Raw genomic sequence first — 18,211 nt, 5'->3', positions numbered from 1 at the left:
CTAACAGCACATAATTCAGCATTTAGCAATGTGAATGGGATTTAATTGAGATATTCTAACCATCTAACTAGTGATAACTCTGGTACACTTATGGAACTGTCAGCACCTCACATGGAACACGGGAGCCTTCATGTAAGTAATTTTGTTGACAGTGATGCCAGCCGTTAACTGGCAGCCGCTGATAGTCCAGCGATTAGGCCGACAAATTCCTCTGGGTTTTACTAATCGTTAATGTTTACACATGCCAAAAGTGGAATTTGTACTGTAAAGGTAGGCCCAGCTGCCAATTTCAGGTCACGAAAATAACTGCTGAATAATACACTCTACTAAGCGATCATAATTTAATTGAGGCCAATATTTTTAATTCGCTTTTCAGAAATGTGAAATTATGAAATGGTTAATACTGTAACAAAGTTATTCTGCATTTCATAATATATTACTGAAGATGTGCATGGTTATTTAAGTAATAATAACCATGTAATGATAACCAATCCTGAATTCTATCTCTTAAACATATCATCAAAATACCAAAACTAAACCAGGAAAAAGGCTAGAGTTCAGCTGGAGCTCCTGGGCACACTTCAACACGCACCACGGAACCTTTCCTTGCTTGTTTGTTCATGATTCCCTACCAAATACCACCCTCTCCTGTTTCCTAGAGCTTCCTGTGCCTCTTGCAGACTAAGCAAGCCCATGTTTTCTACACACCCTATGGGTGTCTTTGTTCAGGCAGTGCCATGCTGTAGAATGACAGGACTTCTTTTAAGAAACCAAAAGCTGGCTACAGAATCCAAACCCAATAATGTGGTGTTAATCCCATTCTAAGTGTCCCCTCAAGCACTGCAGGCACTAGAGAAGGTGCTGGAGCTAGTGTGTGCTTCCTCAGAGCCTGCCAACTCCAAAATTCACCACCAGCCCCAACCCATCCAAGGACAGGCAGTGCCCACAAGGGACCTGGAAAGCTCTTCCTAGGAAGGCTCTGGAGAACCCACTCCTCTGCAGCTCATCACCTGCTTCCAGAAAACATCTGAGCCGGCAAAACAGCCAGGAATATGGACAGAACTGAAATACCAGCATTCAAACCCTCCTCCCCAGCACTCTGTCACCACAGGGTTCACTCTGCACAAAGGTGCCTCCAACAAGATCTTTCTGCAAAGTTCCTAGCACTGCTGTTTCCTGCTTCTGTCAAAAAAAGTCACCAAAAGGCTAATTCAGCCTACGCAGCCTCTGAAGCTCACTCAGGGACAGCAGCCCTGCACTTCTGCAGGGGGGGTGGGGAGGTTTTCTTTCAGCAAAACATTTCTTGTGTAACTCAGCACAACCAACACTGGACAGCTGGAGGGAAAATCAGCTCTGTTTATGTGTGGACTATAGGCCAGTGATCATAGAATCAGACAGATTGGAAAAGACCTTTAAGATCATCAAGTCCAACCATTACCCCAGCACCGCCAAGCCCACCACTAAACCATGTCACTGAGGGCCTCATCTACACAGGTTTTTGAATGCTTCCAGGAACAGTGATTCCACCAGCTCCCTGCACAGCCCATACAATACCTGATCACTCTCCTGGTGAAGGAATTGTTTTTAATACCCAGTCTAAACCTCAAATGGTGCAGCTTGAGGCCGTTACCTCTTGTCCTATCACTTGTTACTTGGGAGAATGACGCCCTCCTCTCTCCATCCTCCTTTCAGGTAGTTGCAGAGAGAAATAATGTTCCCCAGAGCCTTCTCCAGACTAAACAATCACTTCACCCCACAACATTAAAAATACCAGGAGAAGCTCTAGTTTATTTATAGCTTAGCATGTAGAAAATTGTGTTCTTCGTAACATCTCCTGCCTGGCAAGAATTTTACAGGGATAAGAGTCCTGCAAACCAAGTGAGGTAAGAAACAGGAACATCAATATACCAAAAACTGTAACAACCAGTTGGCTCAACACACCCTCAAGCCCAGCGCAAAGCCCTCAGCAACCGGGAGCCAGCAGCCTGGCTCTCTCTACCTTGTTTCCATGTGGATACAAGATACAGTACACAGCCAAAGCTACATTCAACTTGAGTCCATTCCAGCACCATCCCCCCAACCCCCCGCCAGTTAAACAGGAAAAAGAGAGGGGAAAGCTGCTTGCAGGATTGAGGCCAAACAGGCGACTGTCTGGCATCTTTATTGGCAGTTCTGCAGTCCTGACACAGATGGAAGAGCCAGACTTAGCTCTCCCCTTCCACACCTGAGGCACACAAAGAAAGGAAAATGTTCATCTGGATTACATGCACTCTTTTCATCACAGGAAGCTACAAATGTTTAAGACTTCCGGGAGCACAGAAAGTTTATGGTTTTTAAAATTTAGGTAGAAAAAAACAAGTTGCATGGACTTTTTACTCTAAAGGCTACTTAGATCTTTGCCGCTTCCTCATCTTCCAGAGCATCTACATGGTTATATTGTTTCCAGGCCTTTAAATTACACTTTTTGAGAACAGCTCCTAGTTGCTTCCCAGGCCCCACTTCATATGTGTAAGGGAATTCTGTTCCTTGCTGTCTTTCATATACAGCATGCATGGTCTGTTCCCACATAACAGGTGAAACCACCTGCTTCACTAACAGCTTCCGAATGTGCTTTGAGTGCATGTACTTTTTGCCATCAACATTGGAATAGACACAGACCAGAGGTTTCTCAATCTTAATCGAGTTTAGGGCTTCAGCCAGTGGCTCTGCCGCTGGTTCCATAAGTCTGGTATGAAAAGCCCCACTGACCGGAAGCATTTTTGTACGTGTAAAATAATATTTTCGGGCATTCTCCTGCAAAAACTCCAAAGCCTATAAGAGAGAGAGAGAAGTGAGAGTCTTGCATGACAAAGGTTTACCCAGTTCACCCCACAAGAACCACCTCATTGTGGCAAAGGGATTTCTTTCCCTACCCGACAACTGAGGGCAAACTAAGGCCGTACATAACTTCCACGCAGATGCACAAAGTGAAAGTTTTAAGTAAGGAAAGAGAGATGTTAAACTCAGCTGAAGGGATAGTTATTCTGAAGCAATACCTGTAAGTGTCCTGCAATGACTCTGCTGTCTGGAAACAAATAGTTTGAAATCTCACACACGGGGTTTTCTATACCCAGCGACTCGCAGTGTTTACGGGCTTCCAAGCAGGCAAATTTGTAATTTGCCTCTCGCCGACCGATAACCGAGAGCATTCCGCTGGGGACGGCTTCCGACGCCTTTTGCATGGCTTCGGCGCGCACTTTGACCGCGTACAGCGCTAAGGAGAGAAAGAGAGATGCTCGGTAAACAGGAGCCCCGAGAACCCAACACCGCCTTCCATCTGCGGCGCAAGAAAGGGCGGCTGTTTACTCTTGTGAAACGTCAACGCTTTTAATGCTGTATTACACAGAGTGAACAGTGGAAGTAGAAAGTAAGATATAGCCTCTAATTAAAAACCAAAAGCGCTAGGGACACAGTGTGATGCTTTGGGAAAAGCACAGGGCAGAGGGGAGACCCTTATAGGGGTTCAGCACATTCCCCGGGCACCTTCGGCAAAACCCATGGCTCCAGCGAAGACCAGCGCCGCGAACTCCCCCACGCTGTATCCCGCCGCCGCCACGCACTTCGCCACCACCTGCACGGAGACAGACCCGAGGCCACACATCAGCCGGCTCCCGCGGGGGGCTGCCAGGCCCACTCCGCGTCCCACTGCAACTCGGGTGCCGCCGAGACCAGGCCCCGGCCTCCCCGCGATGGGGCCCGACCTCACCCCCCCCCTCCTTCTTCGCCCCATCGCTCCCTCACTTCAGGCCGCTGGTGGTTGAGCTTCTCCACGGCGGCCAGGGAGGCGACGAACACGGCGGGCTGGCAGTGCCGGGTGCGGTCCAGCTCTTCCTGCGGCCCCTCCAGGCAGAGGGAGAGCAGGTCGTAGCCCAACACCTTCTCTGCCAGGCTGTACATGTCCCGCACGCCGGGGTACTGCAGCAGCCCGCGGCCCATCCCCACCAACTGGCTGCCCTGCCCGGGGAAGAGCAGCACCGTGCCCTCCCGGGGGGAACGCCGCTCCCGCCTCGCCGCCGCCGCCGCGTCCGGCTCCTCGCCCCCCACCGAGCTCTGCAGCAGGTCGCTCAGGGTCGCCGCCCGGTCCCCACCGCCGGGGCGGGAGCTGCCCCACCGCCGCGGTACGCCGCGGAGGCCGCCGCGCCCTCTGCAGCCACCAAGCCGCCATGTCGCCGCGGCCCAGCTGCCCATGGCCTCCGCCCGCCCGCCTGCGCCGCCGCGCCCCGCGTTGCCACGGGAACCGGGCGGCCCCCGCCGGCAACCGCCCTCCCGCCGGGCGCCGGGAGGGAGCAAAGGGAGAGAGGGAGGGAGGCCGCCCCGGCGCTCGCCGCCCTAGGCCTGGCCTGGGCCGCACCACACTACACCACACTACACCGCTACTCCCGCCCTGCCCGGGAGGAGGCCGCTCCTCGAGGCGGGCTCAGTCGGTGGGAGGGGCGCGGACGGGCCGGAGGGCGGGCACCGCCGCCTCACGGCGTAGGAGGAGGGACAGGCCGTGGCAGCGCGGGAACAGAGGTAACGCCGGCTCTGACTGCGGGATTGAACGGGAAGGAAAAAGCCGGCGGAGGGACCGCTGCGGCTGCGTCAGGGGCTGGGGGGGTCGGAGGCCGGCGGGACCCCACGGGCAGGCCGGGCCGGGGCTCTGCCCGTCTCCGCTCTGCCGGCGGAGCTCGCCGGTCGCGTACCGCTGTCCAGCTGTGCAGCCGCCCGGTCAGAGGTGGTGGGTGAGCCCGCTGCCCGGGCCTTTGGGAGTCCTGCTGCTCTGCCTCACGCGGTTCACCTGCGCTCTGAGCACCCCGGCGACGATCAGTTCAGGCCGCTCTTAAACTGACGGTGTTTTCTTTCAAGGGTCTCTGATTTGCTTTTAATTTGACATCTTTTGAAGGGCGAAAGAAAGGGTTTTTTTCCTTCCGAGTTTACAAGTAATGCTTATAAATCAGCATAAAATGCACGTTACTAATTCGAGCATTCAGTGGCAAGATCACAAAAAAAATGTGAAAGTTGCCGTGCTAAAGTTGCAGTTGTGCAAGGACTTTGCATAACTTTAAGCTTATGAAACTGTCTAGCTGGGAGTCAGACCTCATGGGGCAGTTCAGTGAAAGAGACTGCAGCAGTGTAACTTGGGAGAAGGAAAATGGGTCAGAATAGCAAGAAGTTCTGTTGAGTTTTAATTCAGATCCATTCAGAAGGATCCCGGTGAGCAGATTTACTCACTTTCCTAATCTCTGTTCTGTGCTGCTTGGTAAGAGGATTCGCCTCATTTCTGTAAGCCTCCAGGTACAAGAGCTGGAAAAGCCAGTGACTTTCTTGGGTTATCTGAACTATGTGGGCAGCAATACGGAATATACATATCACCTATATCACCACATCCCACTCTGTGCCTGCCTCTACCAACAGTGCAAGCAGCAATAGCGCTTGTGCTGAGGCAAGCTGAGATGCTGGATGGCAAGTTACCACATGGGCCAGCGGAGGTGGCACCTCAGGGAGAACTGAGGGTAACGACTGCACACATTGTGTTGAGTGGGTGTGCTGGAGCTTCAGGCACCTTTACAGCCAGCTCCCTTGTAGGCCCTGGCAGCAGGGGTGCCCTTCTGCCTAGGCTGACAGGTTAGAGTTTGTGCCACTGGGTGCCCATCAGGCCCTGGGAAGAGTCACGGGGGTGACCTTCCCATCTGCTGCATTCAGAGACAAAGACCAGGGCAGAGACCAGTTCCTGCAAACCACTGGCCCCCTCTGCAGCCTGGGTGCTGTTACTGAGGGCACCTCAGTACAGCCATTTTGTGTCTGGTTCACTGTAAAGGGAGCAGACTGCTTGTAGAGCACTTGAGACTTACCAGTAGTGATGCCCCATGAACGTCCTCTTGCTACTAAAGCATGCCTTGGATGTGGTGCTTGTGATATTTTAACCTGTTAAAGCAAGCTGAAGGGAGTCAGGCCTAGGTAGCACTTAAACTGGAAATATCCAGAATATAGGAGAACCAGCCTTTTCAAAAATAGGTGTAGTGGTTGCCCAGAGAAGCTGTGACTGCCCCATCCCTGGCAGTGCTCAAGGACAGGTTGGATGGGGCTTTGAGCAACCTGGTCTAGTGGAAGGTGTCCCTGCTCCTGGAATGGAGGTTAGAACCTGATGATCTTCAGGGTCCCTTCCAGCCAACTGTTTTATGATTCTATAGTGCTTTCTAAGTGGATGGATAAATAATAATAATGATAATTATGTTAGCAATACTGATGACAGTAATAGCCTACATCAGGACACTGGGTAGCTGTCTGGAAGGGAGGTAGTCAAAGGGATGTTTTCTCTTTACATTCCCTGCAGAGGATTTTATACAAACATACACAGGGAAAGATTAGAAGAGACTGAGCAGTAATTGGCAAATCATCAGCTGGGAAGCTTTTGCTGTAGCATACATTCCAGTTCTCAGTAGGTGAATCTTCAACAAGTCATAGGTCTGTTTGTCCAACTTGTGCTATGGTGTTTTAAAAGAAGTGAAGCCTGGGCAGTGAGAGCTGTCTCTAGACCTGATGAGTGCACCTTGCATGAGATCCATAAATACCATATTCTTTATTTTTAGTTATATATTATAAACATAAACTGTATACTTGCTAGATATTTATATTTAAATTATATAATACTGTTTTAAGAGTCTCTATTACTCAAGGTCAGATGACAAAGATAAGACTGCTTTTTTTGTGGTAGACATATTCTATCTCCCAGACTGTGATGTAACTTTGGATTTAGTGTTGGGGTTCCCCTGGAGTTAAAGCCACAACACACATAAATTGTCTATTAATATACCCCTTAATTCTTCAGCCAGCAGTATCTCAGGAAGAGGCCTTTTCCCCATGGGAAAGTTGCATGCTGCCTCTCAGACCTGAGTAGAACCTCATCTGCCCTCAAAAAAAAATATACTGCAGAGAGTGAGTGGGAGAGTATCTGTCTTGCGTACACCCTCTCCTTTCAACAGTGTGCTCACAGCTTTATCAATCTACCTTAAACCAGTAGGGACTGGAAAACCCAGAACCATGTGGCTGATTTAGTGCTGCTGAGAGAATTTCCTTTGTGTTTTTAATGTGGTAGCTATAATTTAAGCTCACTGTGACTGGGGAGCTAGTACTAAGTTGCACAAGGAAGGGATTAGAGGCTTATTGGCATAGGGGTGCAAGAAAATCATAGAATAGTTAGGGTTGGAAAGGATCTTAAGATCATCTAGTTCCAACCCCCCCTGCCATGGGCAGAGACTCCCCACATTAGACCATGTCACCCAAGGCTGTGTCCAACCTGGCCTTGGACTCTGCCAGGGATGGAGCATTTACCTCTTCTTTGGGCAATCCATTCCAGTGCCTCACCATCCTTACAGTTAAGAACTTCTTCCTTATATCCAATCTAAACTTCACCTGTTTAAATTTGAACCCATTACTCTTTGTCCTATCACTGCAGTCCCTATTGAAGAGTCCACCCCAGCATCCTTATAGGCCCCCTTCAGATACTGGAAGGCTGCTACGAGGTCTCCACGCAGCCTTCTCTTCTCCAGGCTGAACAGCCCCAACTTTCTCAGCCTATCTTCATATGGGAGGTGCTCCAGTCCCCTGATCATCCTCGTGGCCCTCCTCTGGACATGTGCCAACAGTTCCATGCCCTTTCTATGTTGAGGACACCAGAACTGCACACAATACTACAAGCAAGGTCTCATGAGAGCAGAGTAGAGGGGCAGGATCACCTCCTTCGACCTGCTGGTCACGCTCCTTTTGATGCAGCCCAGGATGCAGTTGGCTTTCTGGGCTGCAAGCACACACTGCTGGCTCATGTTAACCATATGCAATTAAACTAGTTGTTATAGAATTATGAAATGGTTTGGGTTGAAAGAGACCTTAAAGATATCTAGTTCTAACCCTCTGCTATGGGCAGGGACACATCACCCTAGAGCAGGTCCTTCCTTCTTCCTGCTGACTGAGCTCTCCTTTGGGAGCACCTGGAGAAGGGCAGGGGACCCACTGCCTTTGGCACCTGCTCAAAGCCAAGAAGTGTTTCAGATCATTTTTCATCAGGCTGAAAACAAACCAGCGCCTCTGTCGTGATATATCCCCACCTATAGTAAGTACACCCCATCCTATGAAGAGGAGGGCACTGAAAGCTGCTGTTTTTCTGCATGTTACACCACCATAGAGAAATGACCTGCAAAAAAATAGAAGCCCATTGAGCAGCAAGTTGCACCACTGTTGTCCCCCACCTTCATTTCTCCTGTTCCTTTATGTAGCTGGAAACAGCTTTGGGCAAGTCGGATGTTTTTGAGTACCTAGAAAAACTGTTTTAACATCTTTGTAAAACAAACTGGCCTGCTGCAGCCCTCACTACACTGCTTAAACTGCCTGAACTCAGAGTAGGGCTAAACAGAAAATGGCCAGGATGATGAACAGAGTGTTGCAGGGCAGAGATAAGAAGTGGAAACAGAAATAAACAAGTGTGTGTGGAAGGAAAGATTTCTAACTGGTGGTTCTCGGAGGCAGTATCCGCTGGGCACACACTGCAGGTACTGCTACAGGCATGCAGGTTTCTTCAGGATGAAAATCAGGGTGCCAGAATATTGCACAAACGGATCTCGCCCTGAAGTATAGCTGAGATATGATTGGGAAAATAGCAATTATTTCTAGGTTGTGTAATTCACCTGCAGCCAGAGGGGCTGTGTTAGCAAACCTGTGCTGTGTAAGTTATCACCAAGTAATTTTGGGGTTATCAGCTGTACTCTAAAAGGATAAGGGCTGATAATTCTTTATATACTCTGTGATTGCTTTCAGAGATCCGTGCTGCATAGCTAACCAAATGCACACTGCGGCACTGGCTGAGTGCACGGGTTCTCTAGTACATCTTTGCGTTTTACTTACGCTGTTATTAAAGACCTACACCAGGTAAGCAGAGCAAGATGGGCATGGCTTCTTCAACAGTCAACTAGTGCTGCTCCCTAGTTAGCTACTACTTTTTATGGGAAATTGACATCAGTATTTAATTTCTTGTGGATTAAAATAATCAACTGCCACTGCTGATGGACAGCTGTGGTCTACCCTACAGGTATGTTCTGATCTTGCTGCATATTCTTTCTTTTCTCTGTCTCTTTGGTATTATGCAAGAGAGAGTATTTTGGAAGAAGAGAGCTTGAGAAGTAATGAGACATACTGTTGGAAAACATAGTATATAGTTACTAGTAAGAGTAGTCAAAAGACTGGGACACCAACACTCAATTCCAGCCAGTACATTCAATCTCTTTTATGCCTTTCCCTTTCCTCTTCATGCATGGCTGCACTTTCCCCAGTTCTTTGTGCCTTCCCCATTGCTGTTTCCCTGCCTGATTTTCTTTCTCTTGTTGCTTAAGAATTATTTCAGTGTTGTTCCTCTGACATGAAGACAGATTATGGTTTTTGTCCTGCAAAAATAAATAATGTAGCAACATCATTTATTCACCAGTAACTGCAGCAGAGCAGTACTTTTCCAATTTGATAGCATTTAGCACTTTCAGGTTGCAGAACACTTTCAGACTCTTCCCTAGGGAGAAGCTGACAGAACCACTGACAAAGTGCAGTTGCTTAATGCCTGCAGGAAGCCACCCTGGTATTGTTACAGGCAAATAAAGCATAAACCCCTTTGGGTCCTTGCTTATCACTTTAAAAATTATATTGGCATTTGACAAGTATGCTGGAGCTGCACAGGCGACCAGCACTTTGCAGAATGTGTAGAGAACCAAAGCTAGTGTTCCCCCTGTAAGCAAAGCAAGACCAACAGAGTTAGGAATTAATGAGATCTTAGTAACTTTAAATTTCTAACTTAACCTCCTTATCTGAAGGCAACCAAAGGGAATTATTGTGCTGGAGCTCTTTTCCCATTGCATCTTGTTGCTCCTGCACATAGCAATTCCTTCGCATCCTAGTCAAAGCAGAGCCTTTCATGCTGTCAACACAGGTGACAAGTAGTGTGTGCCACAGCTGACAGCCTGCTCCCTCAGGAGAGTAGCACTACAGATCTAGGCAAGGAGAACATTTAAGATGCTCCCTGGTAAATAGTAAGCAGAATCCATATGGCAGCAGTAACAACAGCAATGAGCTTCTTCCCTACTTAACTTTTTTTCTTGTTTGTTCTTTTGTTCTGTTTTTGACTTTGACTGTTGTCCTACTTTGTCTGCTGCCTTTTTTGTGTTCATTCCTATTCCTTGCCCTCCCACGACTCTCCCCTAAGGCATGCCCTCAGCCCAGCAGCCTACACACGCTTTCTTGCTTACCCCTTGCAAGCTTTTTAATCCTGCATGCTTTACCAGTCCCTCCATGCAGTTTTGCCTCAAAATTCTGCTTTGCTTCTATCACCAGGATTTTTCACGATCCCATGCAATAGAATTACAGAATGGGTTGGAAGGGACCTTGAAGATCATCCAGTTCCAACCCCCTGCTATGGGCAAGGACAGCTTCCACTAGACAGGTTGCTCAAAGCAACCTGGCCTTGAACACTGCCAGGCATTTTAGCCACAAGTTCTCTGGACAACCTGTTCCAGTGCCTCACTACCCTCGTAGTGAAGAATTTCTTCCTAATGTCTAATCTAAATATACCATCTAACAGGTTAAAGCCATTCCCCCTTGTCCTGTCACTACATGCCCTTGTAAAAAGTCCCTTTCTAGGTTTCTTGTTGGTGCCTTTAGGTATTGAAAGACTTGTGAGATCTCCCTGGAGCCTTCTCTCTTCCAGGCTGAACAAGCCCATCTAAAGCCCATCTGGCTTGTGGTCCCAGCCCCTGAAATCTCTTCATTAAATCTGCATAACTGGGGTAGGCCTCTGAGTACAGGGACAAAAACCAGTGCAATTGCTGGCCAAGCTTATACCTGTTCTCCAAACAGAAATCCACTGCAGCAGCAGAACTGTGACAATGCAACGTCATCTGTGAGCCATTTCCTTTTGGTTTAAGGACACCTGTTACAAGGGGGATTTCCTCTTCCCACTACCTGCCTCCTCATCCCAACAATCACACCTACAGCAATAAAACCTTTTAAATGTAGGCCAAGAGAACAGGCAGGTCAATACAGCACTTTTCTTTGATGAGCCTGTAAAATACTGGTTGTTCTAAAACTTCTGTTTTCTCTCTTGGGGCTTCCACAGTTGCCCTCTCCCCATTGCTGCAATCTCTCCCCCTCCCACAGGACACACGAACAGGAATTGAGTGTATTTGCCTACTGTATACTTGAAAAAATAACGCATTGCATTTTGGTTCTGCCCTTTTTTATCATGCCTCTAATCTGTTTATATTTTAGCAAGCTAAACACTGCTTTTCTGTAGCATTTGGCTTTTGGCCAGAAAATCTGCAGTGAAGCTTTTTCCTGTTTCCTTGCTTACTTTTTTACTGCTGCCTGTACTCTAAACCAGCATGGCCTACCAGAGCAAGGCATGATTTGGTTTTATTTCTGTGGGCAAGTTGAATCCAGCACACTTTATGGGCTTGGCAGGTAAGATTGCTACAACTGATTGTATGATTCCACCAGACATCTTCCTTGTTTAGCAAAACATCATTTAAGTACTTATCTTCTCCTTGTCTTCGCTGGTGTTTATTTTCAGCGTCAGCTTCTCAAGTGCCTGCTACTAATTCACATCACTTTTACCAGCCATTGAGCATCCTCAGCACCTTTTTGAGGCTAGAAATGAAACACACAGCAGATACAATTATTTGGGTTGAGCACAGGAAAACACACACTATTTTCTTACTGTTGACGGTACGATCTCAAAAAGTGAATGGGCTTTTTGGTGAATACAGGAATACACAGGAATTCTTAGTGTGCAATCCCCCCCCAAGTGTAGTCCATATGATATCAAACTGGGTAAAGATATTTATGCAGATAAAATTCAGTAATCATACTGCACGAAGCTGAGAGGGAAGTAAATGCCTCACTTCCCCCCCACCAAGTAATAGGTTCCTTTATGGGGGTATCGTCCAGTGGACCTGGTACAAGATCCATTCATTTCAGTTGCAGTCATTCCCAGTAACAGGCTCAGGCTGCGGCTCACATACATGTGGATGTTTTTAAATCTGCTAGAAATGGACATGTTTTGTAGTTGCATTTTAAAATCGCTCTGCCAATCCACATGTTCGTGTTTGTTCCAGATTCACCGTCTCGATGGAAGTGGTGTCAGCCTGGGCCCCGGCAGTGGGTTTCACACTCCTGCCCTCTGCAGGAGGATTCTTAGGAAGCACTCTAACCAAAAAGGAATTGCCAGTGTGGTACGAATCTCTACGGAAGCCATCCTGGTGCCCACCTAACTGGGTGTTTGCTCCTGTTTGGGGAGCTATCTATACGTCGATGGGGTATGTTTTTCACATTGTATTCAGGTATTTGCCTGATATCAAATTTGCTTATTGTATAATGCTGTACCAGAGAATTATGATTGTGTTCTTGTGGCTCAGTTCATAAGAAACTGTGTCAAGCTGCCTGTTTAACAGGTAGATACATGCTTTGGGAGTTGTGTGTGGGTTTGATAGGACATCTTGTATGCACAAGTATCCACATCAAAAGCAGGAGTTTGAAAAGCTGCCATTAACTTGCTTTCCTCATTCATCCTGAGGGGAATACCTGCCAAGCTGTCAGTGGTGGAGTAAGGCAGCACTGGGAGCTCTTCTATGCATGTCCTTCAGGAATTTCAGGAAAATGATACTAAAAAAAACAGGCGGGGGGGAGGGAGAGAATTAGGATAGAACTGTTCTAACAGAGCTCAATTAAAAGAAAACAAAATCAAAACATATGTGTTAAACTCTAAATATTTGAAACATCTACTGACTCCTTATTTAACAGCAGAGCAATTTCTGTCAAATGAACAAGGAATGACACGGCTAAATACCATCCCCAAAGGGACCTTATAATATTGTATTTTGGCAGCTGTGACTTTTAATAAGATGTGGTAAAAATATTTATAGAGGTAGGATGTCTCAGGAGACTGGGCAGTTTTGATACTCCTCACAGACTGCTTCAGAAGCTGTCCACCCAACATTGCATGCTTTTATGTTAACTCTGGTGAGCTGTGCCACAGAGGAGAGGGTGCACTCTGCTCCCAGAGCCTCAGCAGAGGTCAGTGCAGCCCCCAAGCACAAAGGGATGCTTTGTCTTCCTGAAGCTGGTAAGTAAGAACTAACTACACAGCAAGATTAATCATGCTTCTTCCTAGCTATCAAATACACCTTGTTGCTAATGCAATAGTAATAGTTTTTAGGTTGCAATATGCCTTTTATGGCTTAATCCCTCTCATTTCCCATTAATTTCATCCATCACAACAGTACATTTTAAGTGGTGTGTATATAGCACTGGCTTAACTATATGAAGTTTCAGATCTTTTCCAAGTGGACATTGCATAAGTCACCCTGCAGGTTATCTTAAATACCACACCACTTGTTGCAGAATACAGCAATGATGCAGTGTCTGAAACTGTATCTGAATGCTAAACTGGCTCTCACACATTTGCTCATTTGGTTTCATTTGCTTCTCAGAAAAGCTTTGTCATTTTTATAGCCTCATGTCCCTCCTTTCCCATCAGTATTCTCTTTGCTTCCTCTGTTTGCACTGTGTACTTCTAAAAAGTGCTGTTCTACTCTTGTATATTCCAAGAGTTATTAGCATTTGAATCCGATCATTATTGTCCTGAGAGTTAAAGAATGCCTTGATCAAAGGGACAAGAGCTGAGTGGCTTTCCTGTGAAGCCATTCCTTCAAGTTGTGACAGTTTATCGCTTACTTTGATACTATCAGAATCAGTATATTCGGAGGTGGATGGTCCCGATTATATACATCAGTGAAAAGATCATACTTACTACCACACCTTTTCTTCTGTAATCCATCATGTGCATGCATTCCTTGACTGATCAAGACATCTGGTTCCTTTAGAATCTCTTGAATATATTAAAGGCAAGAAGTAACTAAAAGCAGGATTTAATAAGCTTACATGCCTTCCTTGACATTTAACTTTAGATTTGTACATTGTAATATTGGTCTGAATTTAAGGTTGGGTTATGAACAACTCTAAGCCCACACTGTGGCTCTGTAAATCACTTAGGAACAGATTGGGGTCTTGATGCCTTTTACCTTACCCTGCTCCCCCTTTCCTTTTTTTAACTCTGCAATCAAACTGCTGGGATTTCAGAGCAGTTTGAAAATAGAGTTCAGCCCTTATGAAAGTAACGGCCAGGAAACAAGCTTGTGTCACTAACTGGGTTAAACAGGAAAAATAAGGCCTTCTTGTATGACCTACAAATGAAGACAAAACTTCTTGCTATGACTCCTATGGATGTTTGTCTGCTCCTAAAAACCGTAACGCTTAAAGTTGGTCTCCATCTTTGCTCCGCTGCCAGCATAGATACACAGGAGCCCCCTGCTGTCCAGCCTTGTGTACAGTCCGGTTCACATCCAGCCGAGATAGAATCTGTCTACACTTACTGAGACGGGTGTAATTCCAGATGTTGGCATTTTATCCAGGGCATTCTACTGTGGTCACCTGGAATGGCTATGCAGTCATCTGGATCCTGAGATCCAGAGATCCTGAGAATTCCTGTCTTTAGCAACTTACATTCTGGGATCCTCCAGCAAACCAATGTTCTGTAGCATTAAGAAGATCTGTTCAGAATGTTTGTGGAAGATCTTTCAGTAGCTGGGATACTGCAGACAGGAAGGGTGCTGGGTGCTCCTCCTGGTTGATTCTTTTCACAGAACTCCTAAAAATCTTTGTTCTCCCCATCTTCATCCCCCTTCCTTCTGAAAAGGGGCTATAGAGTTCCTCCTGCTCTAACACCATAGATCCCCACCCTCACCAGTGCTTTGGGATGCCACTCAGTTCCTATTTCATCCACTTAAACAATGGGTTGTGTTGGGTTTGGGTTTTTTTTTAATTTATTTTTAAAGCACCATCTCCCAGTACCAAAATTAGCAGTTTCTCCACTATTTAGAGACTTACCTTTTAGCCTTGCCTCTTGGACTTGCTTCCATTTCAGCATGGCGTTCTCTTTTAAGACTGGAACACAGGAGGTCATCTGCTGCTCTGCACCTAGAAATGAGTACTCTGGCAGGATAGGGAATTAATCTGTCTCTATTGTTGTCCACAGCAGGTGATCAACCCTGTGCTGTCAGTTACTCTGCCAGGTAGTGCCTGGATGTCTACTTTTTGAAATCAACCTAGACCCTAGCACTAAAGTTGCTTCATTCGATCAAGGACGTGCGGTTGCTTTCTAACTGGTGTGCTGAGTTATAGCTTCCAATTGCTTTCTCCAGATATGGCTCCTACCTGGTGTGGAAGGAAGTGGGGGGCTTCAACAAGAAGTCGGTGATTCCTCTGGGCCTGTATGCAGGGCAGCTGGCATTAAACTGGTCATGGACTCCAATATTTTTTGGAGCTCACAAAATGGGATGGGTAAGTGGAAAAGTAAGTTTCTTAATCATAGACTTCTGCAGTCACTGGCGAGGTGCAGAGTCAAAAGTTTAATGTGATAATCATTGCTCCCTGAAAATGAGCCTTCATTCACACCACATCTCATCAGGCTGCATCTGTGACATGAAAAAACTGGACACGTTTACTTAGCTAAGCGACTTGCTCAAAGTTACACTGGGTTTGTAGCGAATGTAACAAAAAAAGGTATGGGTGAGTGGGATTTTATTCTCCCTCTCTTGCTCCCAGCAGCAACACCCTTTGTTGTGACTGTTGCATTGAATTATAACTCAAATTGACTTATAATTCAGCAGACATCTCTATTTTTTTGCTGCTGGCTGGTTTTCTGAGAAGGAATTAACAAGTGCCAGAGTGAAAGAGGCACACAAGTCAAGAAAACGCATCAAGTAAACCCAATGCTGACCACCTTCCTGTGTTTCAGGGGTTGGTGATTCTCCTGCTCACGACTGGAACGGCGACAGCTGCAACTGTTTCCTGGTATAAAGTCAGCAAAACCGCAGCTTATTTGATGATTCCTTATTTAGCTTGGCTAACCCTGGCTTCTGCACTCAACTATCATGTCTGGAAAGACAATCGTGACAAGAAGCAATCAAAATAAACAGTTCTCAGCCAAAAAGATTCTCTTTTCCCCCAAAATAATTTTCTAAATAAAGTTATAGCCTTATTTTATTTTTAGCTGAATTACTTCTACTGTTACAAGCTGATAAAGCAGTACTCCTTTAAAGCAGATATGCCTTTACTAGGCAAGTCACAAAGGGCTGTATCCCTGACTGGCTTTTCAATCAGTACCACCTGTTAGTTTGCTATAAAAGCACTAGTTTTCTATATTACAGCATTATAGTTTATATGACAACAGCATTCTGTTACAAGAAATAAGCATGAACTCCAACTTTGTGATGTCCAGAGGAAGAAATCCAGCCATATATTAACACAGCTTCCAGAAACCTGCTCCTAACAGCGACAGACGCTGCTGTGGTGTGAATCAACAGTGACAGCCATGATTGTGGCCTGACTCTTTCGTGTTTACCACTAGACTCGGTGCTTTAGTGCTGTGATGTGTACCACTACAGCTGCCAGATTTCTCATCTGGTCATTGTACTCTGGATGTTTAAGACGAGATCTTTATCACAATTTGTGCCTTCTCACTTGGAAGCACTGTACAATTTAGTGTTGGCTGAATGCATTAAAGTACATGTAAGCTTACTGACCTTACTCCTGTTTTTATTGTTTTTAAATGGTTTTGAGCAGAAAAACACCTTAAAGCAACAAGATGCTCTAGCTTTAAAGACAGTCCCTTCATCACTCCTCACCCATGTGATGGGCAAGACAAAACAGGAAATTCAGAGCACCAGGGCAGAAACTGAGAGAACCCAAATATTCAGCAGACCCCTGCACACACCTCTGAGGCATCACCAGCAGTTTTGGCCCAACAGCACTAACATACTCCACCTGGACCCTCAGACAGATGCCAGTTCACTGATAGCCCCTAACAGGGGAGATAGCAGCTGGGTCACTCGTACATCTGCTGCCCAGCAGGGCAGTACTGGCACCATGGCTATTCATGTCTCCTACCAGTACCTTCTTGCTTCAGTTGCTTAGAAACAGAAACCAGGGTTTCTCCTCTTTGAGGTTATGACAGCGGACAGGAAGATCTGGGATGTTTAGTTCAACCAGTTGCTTCCTGTAAGATAAAAAGAGCTCTTCCGTCCAGGAGCACAACAGACTATTTTTGCCCACAGCTTCTGGTCCCATTACACGAATCTCACTACTTTCTAGACATCATTCTTCTCATTTACTAAGTGTAACATCACTTTCCTTTTGTGATGAGGGAAACCTCCCCCCTTAGATCCCCAGGGACTTCATGTTTTCAGGTACTTTGCAGGCAGAAAGTGCCTTCTGCTCTCCCACAAGAGCAAATGCATTCCATGAGCAGCACTGCATGCCTCCTATGTCCATTCTCCAGCAGCCGTTACTATCTATCAGAAGTAGTCACGCCATCTGTGTTAAGCACTTCATGTTTTCTTTAGTCACATTTAAGTAAGCAGTCCAAAAAAGTTCTCACTCGTGAGCTGGAGACCGATAGAGCTGTCAGCACCATTCCTGGCTGAGGAATCCCCTCTCCCTTTGCCTACCTGTGCAGGCTGAATGTTCCTAAGACAAAGATGGTTTATTTCTCCAGCCTGTGCTCCAGTCAGTAGAAAAAAGTAGTTTCTGCAGCCCATCCTGAAATAGCCTAAATTCCCCCCTCCCTTCTTGATCATGAGGGATAATGTTGCGTATTTGCAAGGCTTGAATCAATGTTCAGAACATCTGTACAATTCCATAACTGTACTTTGCTCTCAAACAGATCCTGATTGGTGCAAACTAACTTTAAAAATACTACCCAGGTAACACACACTGCATGAGGGACAGAGTATCTTTTTGCAACTTGTACATACACGCAAAGCAAGATAAATACGGCCTAAACTGCTAAATTTCAGCCACTTAACCCTGATTTGAGGGGAGAGATTAGGAATGATTCATTACAAACTGACACCCCAGTCCCAAATACCTCTATCTTAAGCCCTAAACCTTGAAGTCCAAATACTGCTGGGGCTCCTAGCAGAGTTTTCCAGACCCCTTTCATTCCTTCAGGTCGCTTCTGCATTCCTGTGCTGCTCTAGACATTACATCCTTCTCATTTCCTGCCTCACCCCCCAAAACCCTAGTTTCTTTAAGGGGCAGGCTA

At 46.4% G+C, this 18,211-nt stretch overlaps 2 protein-coding genes across 2 annotated transcripts; one reads left to right on the top strand and one right to left on the bottom strand.

Annotated features, from left to right (window-relative positions):
• Positions 1-2,121: 2,121 nt before the first annotated feature.
• On the bottom strand, positions 2,122-4,267 carry MCAT (malonyl-CoA-acyl carrier protein transacylase). Its single transcript, XM_061359366.1, has 4 exons — positions 3,781-4,267; positions 3,523-3,610; positions 3,036-3,253; positions 2,122-2,811 (listed from the first exon to the last, which is right to left on the bottom strand). The coding sequence occupies exons 1-4, from the start codon at positions 4,225-4,227 to the stop codon at positions 2,389-2,391; spliced, it is 1,176 nt and encodes a 391-aa protein (XP_061215350.1). The 5' UTR covers positions 4,228-4,267; the 3' UTR covers positions 2,122-2,388.
• Positions 4,268-4,415: 148 nt separating this feature from the next.
• Positions 4,416-16,686, top strand: TSPO (translocator protein). The gene is made up of 4 exons (XM_061359373.1): positions 4,416-4,551; positions 12,165-12,365; positions 15,309-15,447; positions 15,905-16,686. The coding sequence occupies exons 2-4, from the start codon at positions 12,178-12,180 to the stop codon at positions 16,079-16,081; spliced, it is 504 nt and encodes a 167-aa protein (XP_061215357.1). The 5' UTR covers positions 4,416-4,551; positions 12,165-12,177; the 3' UTR covers positions 16,082-16,686.
• Positions 16,687-18,211: the final 1,525 nt, after the last annotated feature.

This window comes from Neopsephotus bourkii, unplaced genomic scaffold (assembly GCF_033783945.1).
Source record: "Neopsephotus bourkii isolate Nb327-2 ecotype Australia unplaced genomic scaffold, CSIRO-AGI_Nbou_v1 NB_107, whole genome shotgun sequence".
Taxonomy (NCBI): Eukaryota; Metazoa; Chordata; class Aves; order Psittaciformes; family Psittacidae; genus Neopsephotus; species Neopsephotus bourkii.
The sequence above is the reverse complement of the archived record's forward strand: the minus strand, read 5'-3'. Positions and strand labels throughout refer to the sequence as shown.

Excerpts from the sequence above, each read along its gene's own strand:
- MCAT (XM_061359366.1), bottom strand. The coding sequence starts at position 4,227 with ATGGGCAGCTGGGCCGCGGCGACATGGCGGCTTGGTGGCTGCAGAGGG. Across the intron at positions 3,254-3,522 it reads AGCCATGGGTTTTGCCGAAG|CGCTGTACGCGGTCAAAGTG; the intron begins GTGCCCGGGGAA and ends TTCTCTCCTTAG. Across the intron at positions 2,812-3,035 it reads TCATTGCAGGACACTTACAG|GCTTTGGAGTTTTTGCAGGA; the intron begins GTATTGCTTCAG and ends TCTCTCTTATAG.
- TSPO (XM_061359373.1), top strand. The coding sequence starts at position 12,178 with ATGGAAGTGGTGTCAGCCTGGGCCCCGGCAGTGGGTTTCACACTCCTG. Across the intron at positions 12,366-15,308 it reads GCTATCTATACGTCGATGGG|ATATGGCTCCTACCTGGTGT; the intron begins GTATGTTTTTCA and ends TGCTTTCTCCAG. Across the intron at positions 15,448-15,904 it reads GAGCTCACAAAATGGGATGG|GGGTTGGTGATTCTCCTGCT; the intron begins GTAAGTGGAAAA and ends CCTGTGTTTCAG.